The following is a 16,452-nucleotide window of genomic DNA, read 5'->3' as shown; positions in this document are numbered from 1 at the left end:
AGATCATTGTTAGTAGATTATTGTCATAGCATATAGTACAAGTACAACTAAATGCAGTTTTGCATCCAACCAAAAATAAGTTGCTAATGAGGCAATATTTACAGGTGAGACTATATGTGATATATGGTTATATTAAAATGAAGGCAATATTTACAGATAAGGTGCAATATTTACAGATAAGGCATATATAAATTACATACAAATGAAATGAAATGAATATTATATATAAGAATAAGTACATACAATTGTTTTTGTTGCTCATAAATAACATGTGGGGGGTAGACACTGAGGTATGGACATTAGCTTTAATCACTGTAATAAATATGTGGAAGAAGCAGTGTAAGGTCCATGAGTGTGAGGGGGGAGTGGGCTAGCACTGTGAATTAAAGTCCTTGAATATGAAAGGGGAGTGAGGGAATGGGCTAGTGCTGCAGTTCAGAGATCATGAATGAGAAGGGGGAGAAGGTGGAGTGTGCTAGTGCTGGGTTTGAGAGTTCAGCATGGTTATGGTGTTATGGAAAAAAAACTGTTCCTGAGCCTACTGGTGCTGGACCTAAGGCTCCTTCACCGCCTCCATGATGGGAGGAGGGCAATGTAATGTGTCACCCATCAAATTTCAACATGTTAGGGAAGCTGTAGAGCGCTGATGTTTCCCTTAAATTTTGTCCCTGTATAGTATTTACAACAAATTTTTACCACAGTGAGAGATCATGAGAGTGATGCAAATGACCCAGCTAAGTGTAAGCCTTTAATGCTCAGCACTGCAAATTCAGATATAAAACATGAGTACTTAACATTATGTAGCCTACTTCCTGGTATTTTGTCTTATCTTATGGTACACTGAATAAGTCATATATCAGTTTTATTATTAAATATAGATGTTAAGCTCCAAACTTGATTATATTTTTTATTAGAATTTAAAATTTAACATGCTTTTTGGCTTGCAGCATCTCAAACTCCATTAACCCATCACCATTATGTTACTCAAACTGAAAACAAAAGAAAAGCAGACAGATAAAGCCAAGCAGCACTCTTATTATTATCTAATTATTAAATTATCCAATTTCTGGCTGTGTAATTTCATATTAATGCCAAAACTCTTGCAGGCGTACTTACATATGAAACTCTGAGATTTACAGCATAATTTCCAGAGTTAAGTTCTTCAGGTTTCAGAAGAAGGAAGTGCCAAACCCTCCGTGCAAAATCCATGTCTTCTTTTCAAAGCTTATTCCGCTTCATGGTGGACCAAAACTCCGATCAACAGGACAGAGAAAGTGTGTGTTGTCACCAGAATCCAGAGTTTAGCTCTCAAAAGTGACTTCTAGACAAATGCCAGTGCTCTAATCACCGTATGTTGGACATTTTGAAACCTGCCACAAGTGCGAGGTATAAAGTTGTCCTCTTCCTTTCCATTCGAGTGGCTCTTCCCCTGGTCATCCCACAGAAGAGAGGTCCCAACCCGCAGACCGACAAGAGGATGCTGCGCTGTCTTCAGCAGCTGCGCAGCAGCGGGGAAGTCGCACCTCGATTTGCCCTTGAACAAGAGCGAGAGGGAGGGAGGATGCTGCTGGACCACAGAGGATTACCTCTCCTATAGACGCCCCATGTCACACTCAGATTTAACAGAGAAATATATTTAGAGAGCTGGCAAATACCCCACATCTCCAAATCGCAAAAGCACAAGCTACAGTAAGCTATAAGGGACACAGTGAAGGGAAAACTTTAACCAAACATCAAATATGCCATTTAAACTTGCCTTATAACTAAATGTTTTGGTAAACATAATATCAGACTTTTAGGATGTGGAGGGCATCCATGCTGTGAAAGTACTGTATATATCAATCTGTTTTGGGTTTGTTTAGATCACATAATAGGTTATTTAATGATGCATTTACACCACATTTGATTTAACAAATGCAGTTCGGAGACAGGCGGACATGTGCTCAGCAAGGCCTCCAGCAGCTGAATCCACTGCTGTCAACAACTAGAGGAATCAGTCAAATCACCTGCAGTGAACTCACTTTGGATTCAAAACCTGTTGCACTTGAATGAACCCTAAAAGGACACCGGTAAATACAAACTGTCAGATTTGTTTTTTCAGTGGGCTGGGATTGGATGGTTTTGGATGACCGACAGTGGGGGTGTGTTATTGCGCCCTCTAGTGGTCAATATTACAGCGTTTACCTGAGTGAGTATACTCAGAGCTGGGAAGCTCTGCGTGATGATACAGCTTCAACATATCTTGAAGTCACAATTATGGCCTTATTGAGGACAATGAGGTCATGTCCAGCATTTTTTTTTTCTGGTGATTTGAGGGTTTTATAGCAACCTTTGGGGAAGTATAAAAACCTGCTATTTTTTTGAGGTCGATAGTATTTTTTTTATAAACCCAGTAGCCTATTGTTCCACCAGGACTCACATCTCAGGTAAGCAAAAATCTTTTCTTGGCAGCATGAAGAAGGCTTAAAACTGCATTTAGACTCTCATATTGGAAAATAAAAAAACAATGCTTGACCCTATAGGCTATGGACAATATAGCTGAAGAATATTTAGCTTGAAGGAATACTGTTAAATATAACTAACTCAATGGCTTGTCTGCATTAAGACAGGTGAGCAAAGTCAGGAGTTCCCGTCCAATTATTTATTATGGAATAGTTTAAATTGGTTTATCTATCAACAGAAGAAAAAAGGACAACAAAGATATTAATCTAAACATCATAATGCTTAATTCCAACAAAGATAGTTTAACTTCAAACGCAATTGCTATCTAAATATAGGAATAAGGAATAACTAAATCACCGCTGACACTCAATCAGTACAGAAAATAAATAATAAACTACTAAAGTGTGGGAGGGGATTTTCCACAATAGCCTATGATACAATATTTCTGTTTTGACCAAGGCTACCTGAAAGGTAAAAGATTATTCACTGAGGTTGAACATATTGGTCTACACTTGTATTGCAAATTCATTTTTTTGTGTTAATTAGTATTAAAGGAGACCAGGAAAGTAATTCTAAGCCTTAGTCTAATCTATAAAATGAGCGTACCTCACTCTGCCTTTACATATAAGTCTCTTTAAGAATGTTTTAATTACTTAAATTTGATGCATTTCTTTGGTTTTCTAGCCCCTAGCCGTGTTGGAAAATGGTCCAAATCCCAAATTAAATCGTCCCTAATACAGTAAAAGTTGGGGACGGTGTAATTACTACGTTACCCATAAAGCTCAGCTGCATGTGTTTTCTTTTTTTTCCGGATGTAGCATCACATGAATTGACTGTCAACATGCAAGATGGCCACGCATCACAGGCAAAATGCTGCTGGGCGGAGAAAAGTACAGGTAAATTGTAATAGTTGCATGAATGCTGGACGTCTGGCAACGGCAACATGATGGCTTTCAGTTTAATAAGGTGCTTCACGGATACTTGACGGGCAGTAAAATCCATCCTCGTCATGACTCAAGCCGGCTAATTTAGCTAGCTTAGCTTTAGCGTCTGCTGCTAACGCTGGCGGCTACATAACACACATTTGTTAACAATTCTCATACAAGTTACCTGTTAAAATAACACAACTACCACTCTCATTAAATGACACCAGTGACTAGTGTGCTGTCTTGGTAGCATTTTTATGTTTTTTACGTTAACGGCAGCTTAGCTACACTGTATGTGGGCTCGGTCTAATTGCTGGGATAACGGCCGTAGGTTATCTCGGTGGTTCAAATGTACACGGTGCTACCAAGGCACAGCACACTGCAAGTTATACATTTGTATAATTTTAGAGTGTATTACTGGCCAGTTGTTTCCCATTATATGTGTCATTTAGCTAGGCCACTTGTTTCCTGAGCTAACTCTGCTTTTGTCACGTCAGTGCAGGTGCATATAACCGTTCTGTATCTTCGACATGTGCTCAAGGAAGAGGGTGTGATGATGTCGAGATAGCAGTGTGATCTCGGTGCTCACTCCGCTCCTGTTTGTGTTTCAGGTGTCCTATGTCATTAGAGATGAGGTAGAGAAGTACAATCGCAATGGGGTGAACGCGCTCCAGTTGGACCCTGCGCTGAACCGGCTCTTCACTGCTGGAAGGGACTCTATCATCCGGATATGGAGCGTCTACCAGCACAAAGTAGAGCGTCTTACTCTCTTACATCTATATATTAAAATATTACACTTCCTCTACGATCGGGCAACTGTGTTTCTGATGTTTCTGATTCTCAATAGTGCACTTGTCTTAATTTTTCTTCTATGTCATTGCAGCAGGACCCATATATTGCCTCAATGGAGCATCACACAGACTGGGTTAATGACATAGTTCTCTGTTGCAATGGAAAAACATGTGAGTTTAATTGCAGATAGTGGTTTCACATAGGATTTAGTTGTTTTTTTTTACTCTGCCATTCTGCCTGACATATCGACCTGCTAATCATTGTCTCTCTGTTTTCAGTGATATCTGCCTCCTCAGATACAACAGTGAAAGTATGGAATGCGCACAAAGGATTCTGCATGTCGACGTTACGAACACACAAAGACTATGTGAAAGCTTTGGCCTACGCTAAGGACAAGGAGCTGGTGGCATCCGCAGGTCTGGACCGGCAGATCTTTCTTTGGGATGTGAACACACTAACAGCACTCACTGCTTCCAACAATACTGTCACCAGTAAGTGAAGTTTTTTTTCTGTTACAGTTGTGCCCATTTCTGGCCAATTTGCCCTATAGTTTTGATTATTGTGAATTTGTACCGATGATAGCAGATTGTAGCTGTTCTGTGAAATCTGATGTGTTTCTCTGGAAGATATTCTGTACCTGTGAATTTGTTTTTGGTCTGTTACAGCTTCGTCACTCAGTGGGAACAAGGACTCTATCTACAGTCTGGCAATGAACCAGATGGGCACAGTTATTGTATCTGGATCCACAGAAAAGGTTTGGCTTTGCATTAGTGACGCACATACACATACACACATACACACACGCACACACTAAGAGTTTAATTAATTCACCTCTGGGCAACATGCAGATTAGTTCAACTGTCACACAAACATACAGTATTAGCTGAGATATTTTATTCAGTTTAGGCCAAAAACTGAAACGACAGATCTGAAGTAAATGACTTGATTAAATAGTTATATTTCTAAACATAATTGGTGCCAGTGCTATTGCCATTGGGGAAAACTATTTGGGTGTGAATGTACTCTGTAAATTAATCGGCATGAGAGAAGGATATATACAATAAAGTCCCTGTTTGATGTTCATGAGGTGTTTCTTTTCAGATGATTTAATACTGTAAACAAGGGCTACATGGAAACCATGTAAACACTTTGCAGTAACATGATCAGAGAGTGTGCATGTATGTGTTGTTGTGACACACCTCTTTCTTTCTTTTCTTTCAGGTTCTGAGAGTGTGGGATCCACGAACTTGCGCGAAACTGATGAAGCTGAAAGGTCACACAGACAACGTCAAGTCGTTGCTGTTGAATCGAGATGGCACTCAGGTGAGTAAAAATGTCTGGACTCATCAGTGGTTTTGCATGTGTTTAAATAGAGGTTTAAAAAAAAAAAAAATCTAAATCTGCTGTCCTTCCCTGCAGTGCCTGTCGGGCAGTTCAGATGGGACTATCCGCCTGTGGTCCCTCGGCCAACAAAGGTGCATTGCCACCTACCGGGTACACGATGAAGGGGTGTGGGCCCTGCAGGTCAATGAGGCCTTTACACACGTCTATTCTGGAGGCAGGGACAAAAAGATCTACTGTACTGACCTGCGTAACCCTGACATCCGTGTGCTCATCTGTGAGGAGAAGGCCCCGGTGCTCAAAGTAAGCCATTACACTTAAATCTGAAACAAAAGTTTCGTTGTACAATAAGGGAGTAACTTACTACCATCTGTAGGCTGAACATTGCTTTCAGCGTGTCTGTCAGCACAACAGTTTGTGTGTCATTGTTGTTTCATGTTGTCTCTGGGGTGTGCTTATTATGTTACATGTTGTGTCTTCACCAGGAAATAACCGCTCAGAAGCATGTCACTATAAAAACATGATTTTATGCCTCCGCACCGGCAATTCGGATTGTCTGTCTATACGTCTCAATCTCATGAACGCTTTATCTCTCATAACGCCTTGAGGAGATTTCTTCAAATTTGGCACAAACGTCAACATGGATTCAAGGATGAACTGATTAGAATTTGGTGGTCAAAGGTCAAGGTCACTGTGACCTCACACAACATGTTTTTGGCTAACTCAAGATACTTAATACCTTTTATCAAATTCCGTCAAAGTCTTCAAGACAAATATTATGAGTGTGGACAGACATGGATGTAAACTGCAACTTTACCGGTTGATAGAGGCATACAACTGAGAGGAGGTATTTCTAGTGTGGCTTGTCTTGTCTTTGCATGGCTACAGCGCTTATTTTTTAATAAAATATGAACTGCATTGTATTTTTAAAAGTAGTAAAAATTGGAAAAATGAATTGGAACTATAAAATATTTGAACTAAATGGGCAACAGCTGTGAATAATAACCCTGGTACTCTGCTCGGTCATTCCTGTGCTCATAGCTAACCATGTGAAGTCATTCAACATTTTGCTGTCTTTCTCTCTTGCTCAGATGGAACTGGACAGATCTGCTGACCCACCTCCAGCAATCTGGGTCTCCACCACCAAGTCATCCGTTAATAAATGGGTAAGCATGCGTGACACGTCTGAGATCACTGGTCGACTGTCAACGTAATGACTCTGGAATACAATGTAGTTGGACTTGTTCATGTAGCCACACCTAATGCTACGTAATCCTCCTGTCATTAGTGTAAAAAATTAAACCAGCTTTGTGATAACATGGGTGATACACAAAAGATAATTGCATTACATTAATCATAGCTATTGCTGCAAGGAAGAGTGGGGAAGAGATGATTAAAATCCGGCATAGTCTGGATTGATTATTGTTTTTGATTTTCTGTGCAGTCTCTAAAGGGAATGCACAACTTCAGATCATCAGGGGAGTATGACAACGACTGCACTACCCCTCTGACACCACTGTGTACTCAACCAGAACAAGTCATCAAGGGTAAACTTGTGTTTATTTATGTGAAACTAAAGCATTTTCTACATGTCTCTCTCTCTGCCATTTTACAAAGTAAAGTTCTGTGTTGTGTTTGTAGGAGGTGCCAGTATTATACAGTGCCACATTCTGAATGACAAGCGACACATACTTACCAAAGATACCAACAACAATGTGGCTTTCTGGGATGTCCTGAAGGTAAAGTTATTTCTGAGTATGTTGGAGATTGATTGCATTTGCCACTCAGTCAACCAAGCCAGAACAAGTCATGTTTATATCTATGACTGTCCATGAAATGAATCACTGCAGAAACTTCTTCAAAGGAGTCTTGTGTGTGAACACGCTCCTGGTGATGTCTGTGGTTTGAATTGTGTTGAAAGTGTTTTTTTTTTCTACCTTCAGGCTTGCAAGGGTGAAGACTTGGGGAAAGTGGAGTTTGATGAAGAGATTAAAAAGCGCTTCAAGATGGTCTATGTGCCAAATTGGTTCTCTGTTGATCTGAAAACTGGGGTAAGTCCTACACCAGGAAATACAAGAGCTTTTCATCTGTCTCAGCAGCTGTAATGTTTTCCAACTCCTTCCTGAGCCTAGCATAGGTGTCTCATAGCTGTGTATCCTGCCACTCCTTTTCTATTGTGCTAAATAGATGCTCACCATCACACTGGACGAGAGCGACTGCTTTGCTGCCTGGGTGTCTGCAAAAGACGCAGGGTTTTCAAGCTCTGATGGATCTGACCCAAAGTGTAAGATATTTGACCTGATCACTTTGTATGTACAAATAACAGTTAAATAATGCATAATGGAAGATAAAACATTATATTGAGAGAATTTTCCTCATTGTCTGTAGTGAACCTGGGTGGACTGTTGCTTCAGGCTCTGCTTGAGTTCTGGCCCAGAACTCGCATCAACCCCATGGACGAGGAAGAGAACGAGGTGAATCACGGTAAGGAGATGCTTGACTGTCAATCCACTGATAAATAAATCAAGTTTAAATCAACCAAACCTGCTGTGATGCTGTGAGAACTTCAATGAGGAGTGAACACAAGTTGGCAGCACACTCTGAATTGTCTGCTGTTGTCAGTGAACGGTGTGTGTGTGTGTGCGTTTGTGTGCGTCCAAGGTGTCATTCAGTGTGTCTTAAAGTAGGATTGTGTTCTCATGTCCACAGTGAACGGAGAGCAGGAGAACAGGGTCCAGAAAGGAAATGGGTATTTCCAGGTGCCACCACACACGCCAGTCATCTTTGGAGAAGCAGGAGGTCGAACTCTTTTTAGGTACTGACTCACTAACAGACCTTTGATACATCAGTGCAAGTTCATCATTGCAAAAGCTGCTGTAGGATCTGTGATGTCATCACTCTTTTCATCATATTGATTTATCACATTGTATAGAAATGTTATAGTTGAATTATTGATTGATGTGTTTATATGCTGCAGGTTGCTATGTAGAGATTCAGGTGGAGAGACTGAATCGATGCTGCTGAATGAGACTGTTCCACAGTGGGTTATTGATATAACTGTAGATGTGAGTATTATGGTTGTTTTCACCTTTATCTTAGTTTAAATTAAATCATATAAGACAGTCAAAATAGATTAAAGATGAGATAAAGTAGATCATAAACTCAAAATGTGATTGTGTGTCTGCGTGTTGCTCTGTGTGCATGTGTACGGGTGCATATTATATCTAAAGTCTCATTCAGAGAAGCAAACTAAAATCATTTTTGTCAAGGTGGTATTTCCAGTAACAAACCCATTCACTCTGGTTTTTGCCAAACCATCAGTTTGGCAGCTTATACAGGAAATCATGATGGCTTTTGTTGCTAAGCAACACAGCATGCTAACAGGATTTCTCTACTGTGATCAGCTGTTAAAGATGGCATTAACTGCAGAGAAGTTAGATGATTTCTAGGTTGTTTTTTTTAAAATGGAAGTGAGGGAAGATGAAAAGGAGCTGTGAATTTGGTTTTGAAATTTAAGCCAAGGGCGAAAGTGATTGTATCTTGAATTCAGATAATCGGTTTGACATTATGTCTTGAGATAAACACACACAATGGTCCAGTTTACAAAATGCTGGTCTGACAAGGCAGGCAGGCTTTCTACATCTGTAGAGCTGAGCTTCAAAACCCATTGGCTCAATAGTGGGTGAAAATAAAAACAAGTTAACATGCAGCTTTTCATCCGAACTGCACACCCTGTCACTCTGTTGGATATTTTTATTTATAACATGCCAACATGCTAAAGTCAGACATTCTCATTTGGTAGGTCATGATTCTAACTTTAATGTGTTCAAAATGGATCAGCTCTGAAAATGTTTTATTTGTCCACCGAAAAATACTGTGACCATTTAGTGCCGGACATGTCAATGATAGCTTGATAGCATCAAATGTTTAAGCTTATTGCAGTGCTGTAGTATTATAACTATGTGTGCTGTCATGATTTGATAGATGACTTTGCACTGGAAAAATAAAATTTGAAATTCAGATTAAAGGGCTTTGCCGCTGCATTTTTCCCAGGAGGATGTTCTTCTTTTCAACCATCTCTGTAGTGCAGCGTATGACAAGTTATTCCTGCCATGACTTGATGCATTTGATTCATGTATGTTATCCTTCCTCTTCTATTCCAGAAAAATATGCCCAAATTCAACAAAATCCCGTTCTACCTCCAGCCTCATTCTTCCTCTGGTGCAAAAACTCTAAAGAAGTGAGTATCGTCTTTTCTGTTGTAGGACTGTAAACTTGTATTTACAAGTTTTATACCAGTCCAGTCCATCTGTACAGACATGCATGCAGCTGATCTCACCCGCTCTGTGTTCTGCAGGGACCGTCTCTCGGCCAGTGACATGCTGCAGGTGAGGAAGGTGATGGAGCACGTTTACGAGAAGATCATCAACCTGGACAACGAGTCGCAGACCACCAGCTCCTCTGCCAATGATAAGCCCGGGGAGCAGGAGAAGGAGGAGGACATGGCCATGCTAGCCGAGGAGAAGATCGAGCTAATGTGTCAAGACCAGGTGGGCAGGCAGTTTGTCCCCCCCACCCCCACCCCCCGTTCCCAAAAACTTCCTCACTTGCATGCTGTGATTTGGAGCCACCAGCGCACAATCAGTACATCTTGCACATCCTCATTTTATTAACCTTTTCATTTTTTTCATCTCTCACCCAGGTTCTGGATCCCAACATGGACCTGCGAACAGTTAAACATTTTATCTGGAAGAGCGGAGGGGACTTGACGCTTCACTATAGGCAGAAGTCCACGTGAAAGTCCTAATTTTTAAACCAAGAACTCTTCGTCATTTGCCAATCACCACTCACCTCTGACATGTAGTACCCTAAACCCCATTGTGTGGTCAAGAGTTGCAGTATCAATGAGAATCCAGAAATATTAGTGAGGACGTGGCTCATGGTGTGTCATAGGGAACTCACCAGAACAGGCCCGAGCAGCCAAGAGACACCTGGGAGATGAGTGGTCCGTATTGTTTCGTTTCATTTTTTTTTTTTTTTTTTACAGTTTGAAGAACGGACTCTTAATGTTTTCTCCAGCACTCAACTTTTTTTTTTTTTTTTTTACATCTTCAACTGCTACGTTTGTTTCTTTCCTCCTGATTGGCATTTTATTTTCAAAACAAACAAAGTCCATGTTTGTGTCTGAGTGTGCGCGTGTGTATATGCACATGGATGTAGTAGACTGTTAGTTCTAGTACATTCCAGAAACTGTCCTCGTTCTACAAACAATCCACCGTCTCAACAGTGTCACCAGTTTAGGAGTGCACTTGCTCTCTGGGTAGCATCACAGTCCTCATCTGTTCTGTTGTCGACATCTTAACTTGAACTTAACCTTGGCTTAGACATCTAATTATCGCAGAGCTTGAACCTCATTGACAGAAGCACTTGTCTTTGTCTTTCTTTTTAGCTGTGCTGTTGGATGGACTGAATGTTTTGGGTTTTTTGTTTTTTGTAAATATATGTACAACATTTTTGATTTAAGTGACTTTTTTTTTTCTTTTGGTTATGCAGCAGTTTTGTTGTTGTACAGTTTACTTAAAAGTTATTTTTCCTAATCCCTGGAACACATTCATGGTCATGAAGGTAATTTGACTTGGATGTGTGAAAAATTGCATATGTTGTATTCACTACAACCCAGAAATTGCAGTTTACTCTTAAGAATGTTAATAGTTGTCCAAGTCATCTTAGCAATCGGGGAAATTATATATAAGGTATATATCTTTAACAGTAACTCATGCTTACTCGCTCTGTGCTTGGGTCATGAGCAGTGACTTTGACGACAGTGAGGGCTGTTCCTAATGTATATTTCAGTTAGATTAAATAGGAATTCAATTAAACATGAATATAACTTGAAGGGGAACCTCATCCGAAGAGAACATACGAATATTCAACGACTGTGGGAAGTTCACCAAAGTGAAATAAATGGTAATACTCATTTCTGTCTTGGTGTGTCAACCAAACAGAGCACCAGATCTATTCATTGTAAATTTGATGGAGTTAATTTTTTGCCATGAGGAGTGTGTGTAACGCTTTAGTGGGAACCCATCGAGTGAGCTCTAATTGGCCAAAACAGGATGGGTACCATAATTAGGCCATAACACTGCAATATCCCTTGTTGTAATAATTTGTGAAATATGTATATTTTAGGCATTCAAGGAAATAAATTGGAATGGTTTAACAATGACAGATTGACGGGGATTATAAATGGATGTCTTTTGAGTTGTAATGTGTTCAGCTGGTGAGTGAAATAAGAAAAAACAAAAAGGGACAGTTTCTTTTTTTTCTTTTTTTTTTAAGTGATATGATTGTTTAACCATCAAAGATTCACCCATCTCACATTCATCAAAAGACTCTGCACTCATTCCTAATAAAACATACAATTCATTGATAAAATATCTGCAAAAATACTTTTCCTTATTTTACACACTAGCACCTAGTTAGAAAGTGAAAAACATTAAGAGGCCCCCCTAGAAAAAAAACGGAAAACAATTACTCAACAGCAGCACCACTATTTCAACGTATTACATATAGAAAAAGCCTGTCATCTACTGGATTTACATTATGAATGCATTGTCAAGTCACAGGCAGTACTCATCTACTGTTGCATAGATCACAAAAAAAATTACAAACTAATGTTGAAAGAGACATCGGGACATAATTCCAGTTTTACAAGCAGTAAAAATAGTTTACAAATAGATCGCAGGCTGCAATGCAGAATATTCAAATTAATGCTAAGTATTTAAAATGCACTGGCCTCATCAAATCTGGTGTAAAAACATGTACTTGACTGGTTAAACTCAGTAAAAGTGGATGAATAGTTTCCCTCATACCACAGCGAAAGCACTTTAAGATCAAATATGTGGGCCGTAAACTAGTGTAAAAACTTCCCTGCTTGTCATCTTTATTTATTTTTAAAAGCTCTGTTCAGGGTATCCTTATTAATATTCTTCAAAACACATCGACAACAAATGTTACACTCGCACCATGACTGTAACAACTCATCTGAACTGCCGACAGTCAGAGAGAGTTTGAAGAACATGATACAGTAGTGTTATGGGTGTTATGGTGCAGCTGTGCTTTGCTGTAGTAAGTTATCTTTGGAAGTGTTCAAGTAGTCGTTACATTAGTGTGCCAGAATCAAAGTCTCGTCACCCGTATAATCTAATGTCGCACCAGGCAAGGGAAAAGAGTTGACAACATTATAACCTTTTTAGCTTACAAATGAGCAGTAACTTTAAATTCTCTCATGTGAAACAAACAGGATGTTACTACGGTGTCTAAAAATATTATCCTAGCAACAGCTGGTTTCTGTAGTGTAACTATTCTGATGATGGAGCCGTAAACTTATGTAAGACAGGCCACCGTTTCCCTCAGTCTGTCCTGTGTTTCATATCTATTCTTTCTTTAAAAAAAAAAAAAAAAAAAAAGGTGATTGTCGACTTTGTTTTACATTTTTCTACTTTCTGTGTGGCCTGATGTAAGCTTACTCAAGAGGCGGCTCTTCTGGTTCCTCCTCATCGCCCTCATGTCCACAGTGGTGAGCGGGAGCCTCGTCTTGAGGTTCTGCAGGCTCCTCCGCTGAGCTTAACACATGAGGCTCTGCTGCATCCACAATGGCCTGAGCGGAAGAATCATCCACCGCGGGCTCATCGGCGATCGAGGTTGGGAGGAGATCGACAGGAGGTGGGGAGGGAGGGTCTTCAGCAGGAGGCTCTACTGGCTCTACGGGGAGAGACGGGGCATCCATAGGTGGACTTGGGCTATCAGTAGACTCGCAGAGAGGGCCGAGCAGGTCTGTGGACTCGAGGTTAGATGGCTCTGCCGGTGGGACGCCTGAATCCGACAAACTGTCAGTGGAAGCGAGAGCAGAAGTGAGGTCCATGGCTGCCTGGGAGCTCAGCTCTTGCGGCTCAGTTTGGGTGTCTTCCGATGATGAGCGAAGTTCACTGTCGTCCAGCTCCTCTGCACAACAGGAAATCATGGATCAGTAAAGATGGCTGCCAGAAATGCATTAATAGCTAATAAACGAGTATATGTGAACAAACTCTGTAGCACAACAGTCTGGTATGAACTGCTGCTGTGTTAACTTACCAACACCAGAGATTTCACCATCTTTCTCCTCGTGCATAGCCAGTGAAGTGTTGGTCATGTCGATGGACGACATGGACAGATCCAGCCTGTCCACCAGATCAGCAGGTTCAGGGTTCATCACTGCCACTTCGGAATCAGAGAGGCCTGGAAAAACGACACGCGACATTGTTGATGAGATATGAACAAACACAGAGGCAACATATGTCAGATGGTGAGAAGTTTTTGTGCTAAATGATTTAAAACCAGTTAATATCTGAACTCACTAGGGACCATGACTCTCTGGATGGGTGGAGGTAGAGGAGCTTCCATGAGGATGACCTGCTCCAAGTCTGTCGCACCTTCACTTTGGCTTGAAGGTGCCAACAAAGGCGCCTGGAAACAAAAAAAACAGTGATTAGCTTCACTGCTACTACAAAGAGTTTGATCTCATGTAACATTGTGTGAAATCTGTGTTTCTGCCTCTGATTGCTGTCGCCTTCATTCAATACAGTCCACTGGATCAGCTGATTGTTTTATGTACCTCTGTGAATCCATGAGTAGGCAGCTCTGGAGAGGGCGTCTCCTCAGGAGGAGGAGGGGTGGAGGGCTTCACTGTCAATACATCAGGATGTACAGGGATTCGGTGCAGGTAGCCATAACCGATACCGCAACCCAAACTAAAAACAAACATTTTGAAATGAAACAAGTCTCATTATAACACCACTGATACCGAAATCACACTTCTTATACCATATAAAATAATGCTGTATAACCTGAAAAAGCCTTATTCTTATTTAAAGACCAACTGATTTTGTGTACTTTAACAAAGACTGATTAATTTAAAAATATCATAAAATAGGACCAGGACTGTTCAAGGTGATACTCCACAGTATGTTCTCTTAAATTGCTTGTTTATACGTATTATTACATACCTGCCCTCCCCTCCCCACGCTCCATTTGGTGTGACCACCACCTCTCTGCAGTTGTCTGTTAGTGTGTTGTAAACCAGCAGCTTCAGGGGCTTCCCTTCATGAGCCTCGATCAGCGAGAAGAAGTCTTCTGACTGGAAATCAGCATCAACTGAATTAATTGCAGATCATCTTTTGAAGACGCTTAAATAGGTACAACTTTTAAATGATTATTTATTTTTTTTAATTTTAAAGTTTATTTGCTTGTGGTCATGTAAAATCCCACATGAACAAACTTTGGCAAATGTACGAATTTGACTGTAACAAAGATGCGTCATATGAAAATGAGTCTCACATCTTGCAAAACCTGATCTGCTCCAACGATGTAGTCAGTGTGGGGCTGAAGCCCTGCCAGAGCAGCAGGTGAACTGGCTTCCACATCCTAGAGAAGAAAGAAATGTAATTTCTACTATGAGACAAACGATGATGCAGACATGAGTATAGAAGCTGAAATCGAAGCAGCTCACCAGGACGTGCCAGACATTCTCATTGGCTCCTTGGTAGCTGCAGAAGCGAACACTGGCCCCCAACAGGCCCTGTCCTCCCCACATGTTACTGGGCACCACCTCCAGCTCACGAACCCTCGTGGTTTTAGTGCTGTACACCTCCATCCTCACCGCTTTCTCCATGTTGGCTTTCAGAATCTCCTTTAGTTGGTCATTTTCCTCATTCTGTCGTAAAGTAACGAGAGGACTTAACTGAGGTTAAGGTGTTAACTTTGTTTTTTTTTTCCTTATTTATGGTCTTCCAGTTGTCAGTGACTTCTGACTTAAGTGCTTATTATCTAACTATCAATAAACTTACAAGTCTTTTGTTGTCCAGAGACAGAATGAAGTCAAAGAAGGGCTGCAGTCCGCCTTTTTCTGCAGGTGAATTTGGCTGCACCTGTCAAAGCCAACACAAGCAACATAATATAACCCGTAGAGCTTCATCTACACATAAAACATGCTATAGAATAATAATTAGGAAATGAATAAAGTATGTTTTTTAGATAATCTAAACCGTAGCCTCTTCTACTGCCAACAAAGAATATTATTTATTGTTTAGCAGCATACATTTTCACTACTCAGTTAATAGTTCAGTCTAATATGTCAGAAAATACTGAAAAGCTCATTTTCTTCGTTCCAAAGTATTAAAATCACTGACTTTGTCTTAAACTCAAATATACTCAATTTAGCATGAAAAGCAGCTAATTTCATCTTCACATGTGAGAAGCTTGAAGCACAATTTTGGACTTTGACTCTTTCGTGCAGTGATGAAAAAAATAATTTCAGCACTATTTTGTAATGTACCTTTATTGTAACAGTTATAAAACATGAGGCATGAGGCAGTTTATTTATTCATTGTCAGTACACTTTTCCCTTTTCTGTTTTAGACCCAAGAACTGTACATTTGAACAAAGTATTAGCTACCAGCATTCAAATGAATTTGCATTAAACGACATAAAACAAGCTAATGTTGGAAGATAATGTAGGAAGACTTTTGAGACAAGTTACAAGCCTCAATTTAAGCTTATTTCTTACCAATAAAACAATTAAATACAAGCATACGTTATATAATTGCGTCCACTTCGATTAAGCAGCTAAATAGTGCCACCTCACAGGTTTTACCGGTGGGTCTGCAGCAACACTTAGCTTACAGTTAGCATACAGTAACATCTCAAGATACTGAAGAACTGGAGGGTCTTACGCCGTGCACATGGTATCCATACGTCCCTCCTTCGGACACGTCTGAACTCTGAGATAAACCCATTTCACTCAGGGACTTTCAAATATTAATATCACAAGAAAAATAATAAGAGAGTGAGAATTATCGCGGTTGACAGTCTGTGGCCATCTTATCTGCAGCCCAAAACAATCGAGCATCGCTGC

General features: G+C 40.3%; 3 protein-coding genes across 4 annotated transcripts in view; 1 reads left to right on the top strand and 2 right to left on the bottom strand.

Moving 5' to 3' along the window:
- Nucleotides 1-2,919, bottom strand: part of LOC137193749 (sodium channel protein type 2 subunit alpha-like) — a 45,942-nt gene extending 43,023 nt beyond the window's left edge. The window contains exon 1 of the mRNA XM_067605112.1: nt 1,117-2,919. The gene's annotated coding sequence lies outside the window, so the exon portion shown is untranslated. The remainder of the gene's footprint in view (nt 1-1,116) is intronic.
- A 318-nt stretch (nt 2,920-3,237) lies between these two features.
- LOC137193747 (WD repeat-containing protein 48) lies at nt 3,238-11,727 on the top strand. 2 transcript variants are annotated; one of them, XM_067605109.1, is made up of 18 exons: nt 3,238-3,338; nt 3,980-4,120; nt 4,255-4,330; nt 4,439-4,651; nt 4,826-4,914; nt 5,382-5,483; nt 5,580-5,804; nt 6,593-6,667; nt 6,946-7,048; nt 7,143-7,240; nt 7,445-7,552; nt 7,689-7,785; nt 7,890-7,985; nt 8,211-8,316; nt 8,479-8,566; nt 9,665-9,741; nt 9,859-10,051; nt 10,204-11,727. In XM_067605109.1, exons 1-18 carry the CDS (start codon nt 3,291-3,293, stop codon nt 10,297-10,299), a joined length of 2,031 nt encoding a protein of 676 aa, XP_067461210.1. In that variant the 5' UTR covers nt 3,238-3,290; the 3' UTR covers nt 10,300-11,727. The 2 variants fall into 2 exon arrangements, with proteins under 2 accessions (XP_067461210.1, XP_067461209.1); XM_067605108.1 differs by having other exon boundaries at nt 4,252-4,330.
- A 1,212-nt stretch (nt 11,728-12,939) lies between these two features.
- gorasp1a (golgi reassembly stacking protein 1a) lies at nt 12,940-16,452 on the bottom strand. The gene is made up of 9 exons (XM_067605110.1): nt 16,271-16,452; nt 15,386-15,466; nt 15,049-15,252; nt 14,877-14,963; nt 14,546-14,676; nt 14,155-14,290; nt 13,898-14,006; nt 13,635-13,778; nt 12,940-13,505 (listed from the first exon to the last, which is right to left on the bottom strand). Exons 1-9 carry the CDS (start codon nt 16,331-16,333, stop codon nt 13,027-13,029), a joined length of 1,434 nt encoding a protein of 477 aa, XP_067461211.1. The 5' UTR covers nt 16,334-16,452; the 3' UTR covers nt 12,940-13,026.

This window comes from Thunnus thynnus, chromosome 12 (assembly GCF_963924715.1).
Source record: "Thunnus thynnus chromosome 12, fThuThy2.1, whole genome shotgun sequence".
In the NCBI taxonomy this organism is placed as follows: Eukaryota; Metazoa; Chordata; class Actinopteri; order Scombriformes; family Scombridae; genus Thunnus; species Thunnus thynnus.
Note: the sequence above shows the minus strand (reverse complement) of the source record. Positions and strands in the feature narration are given on the sequence as shown.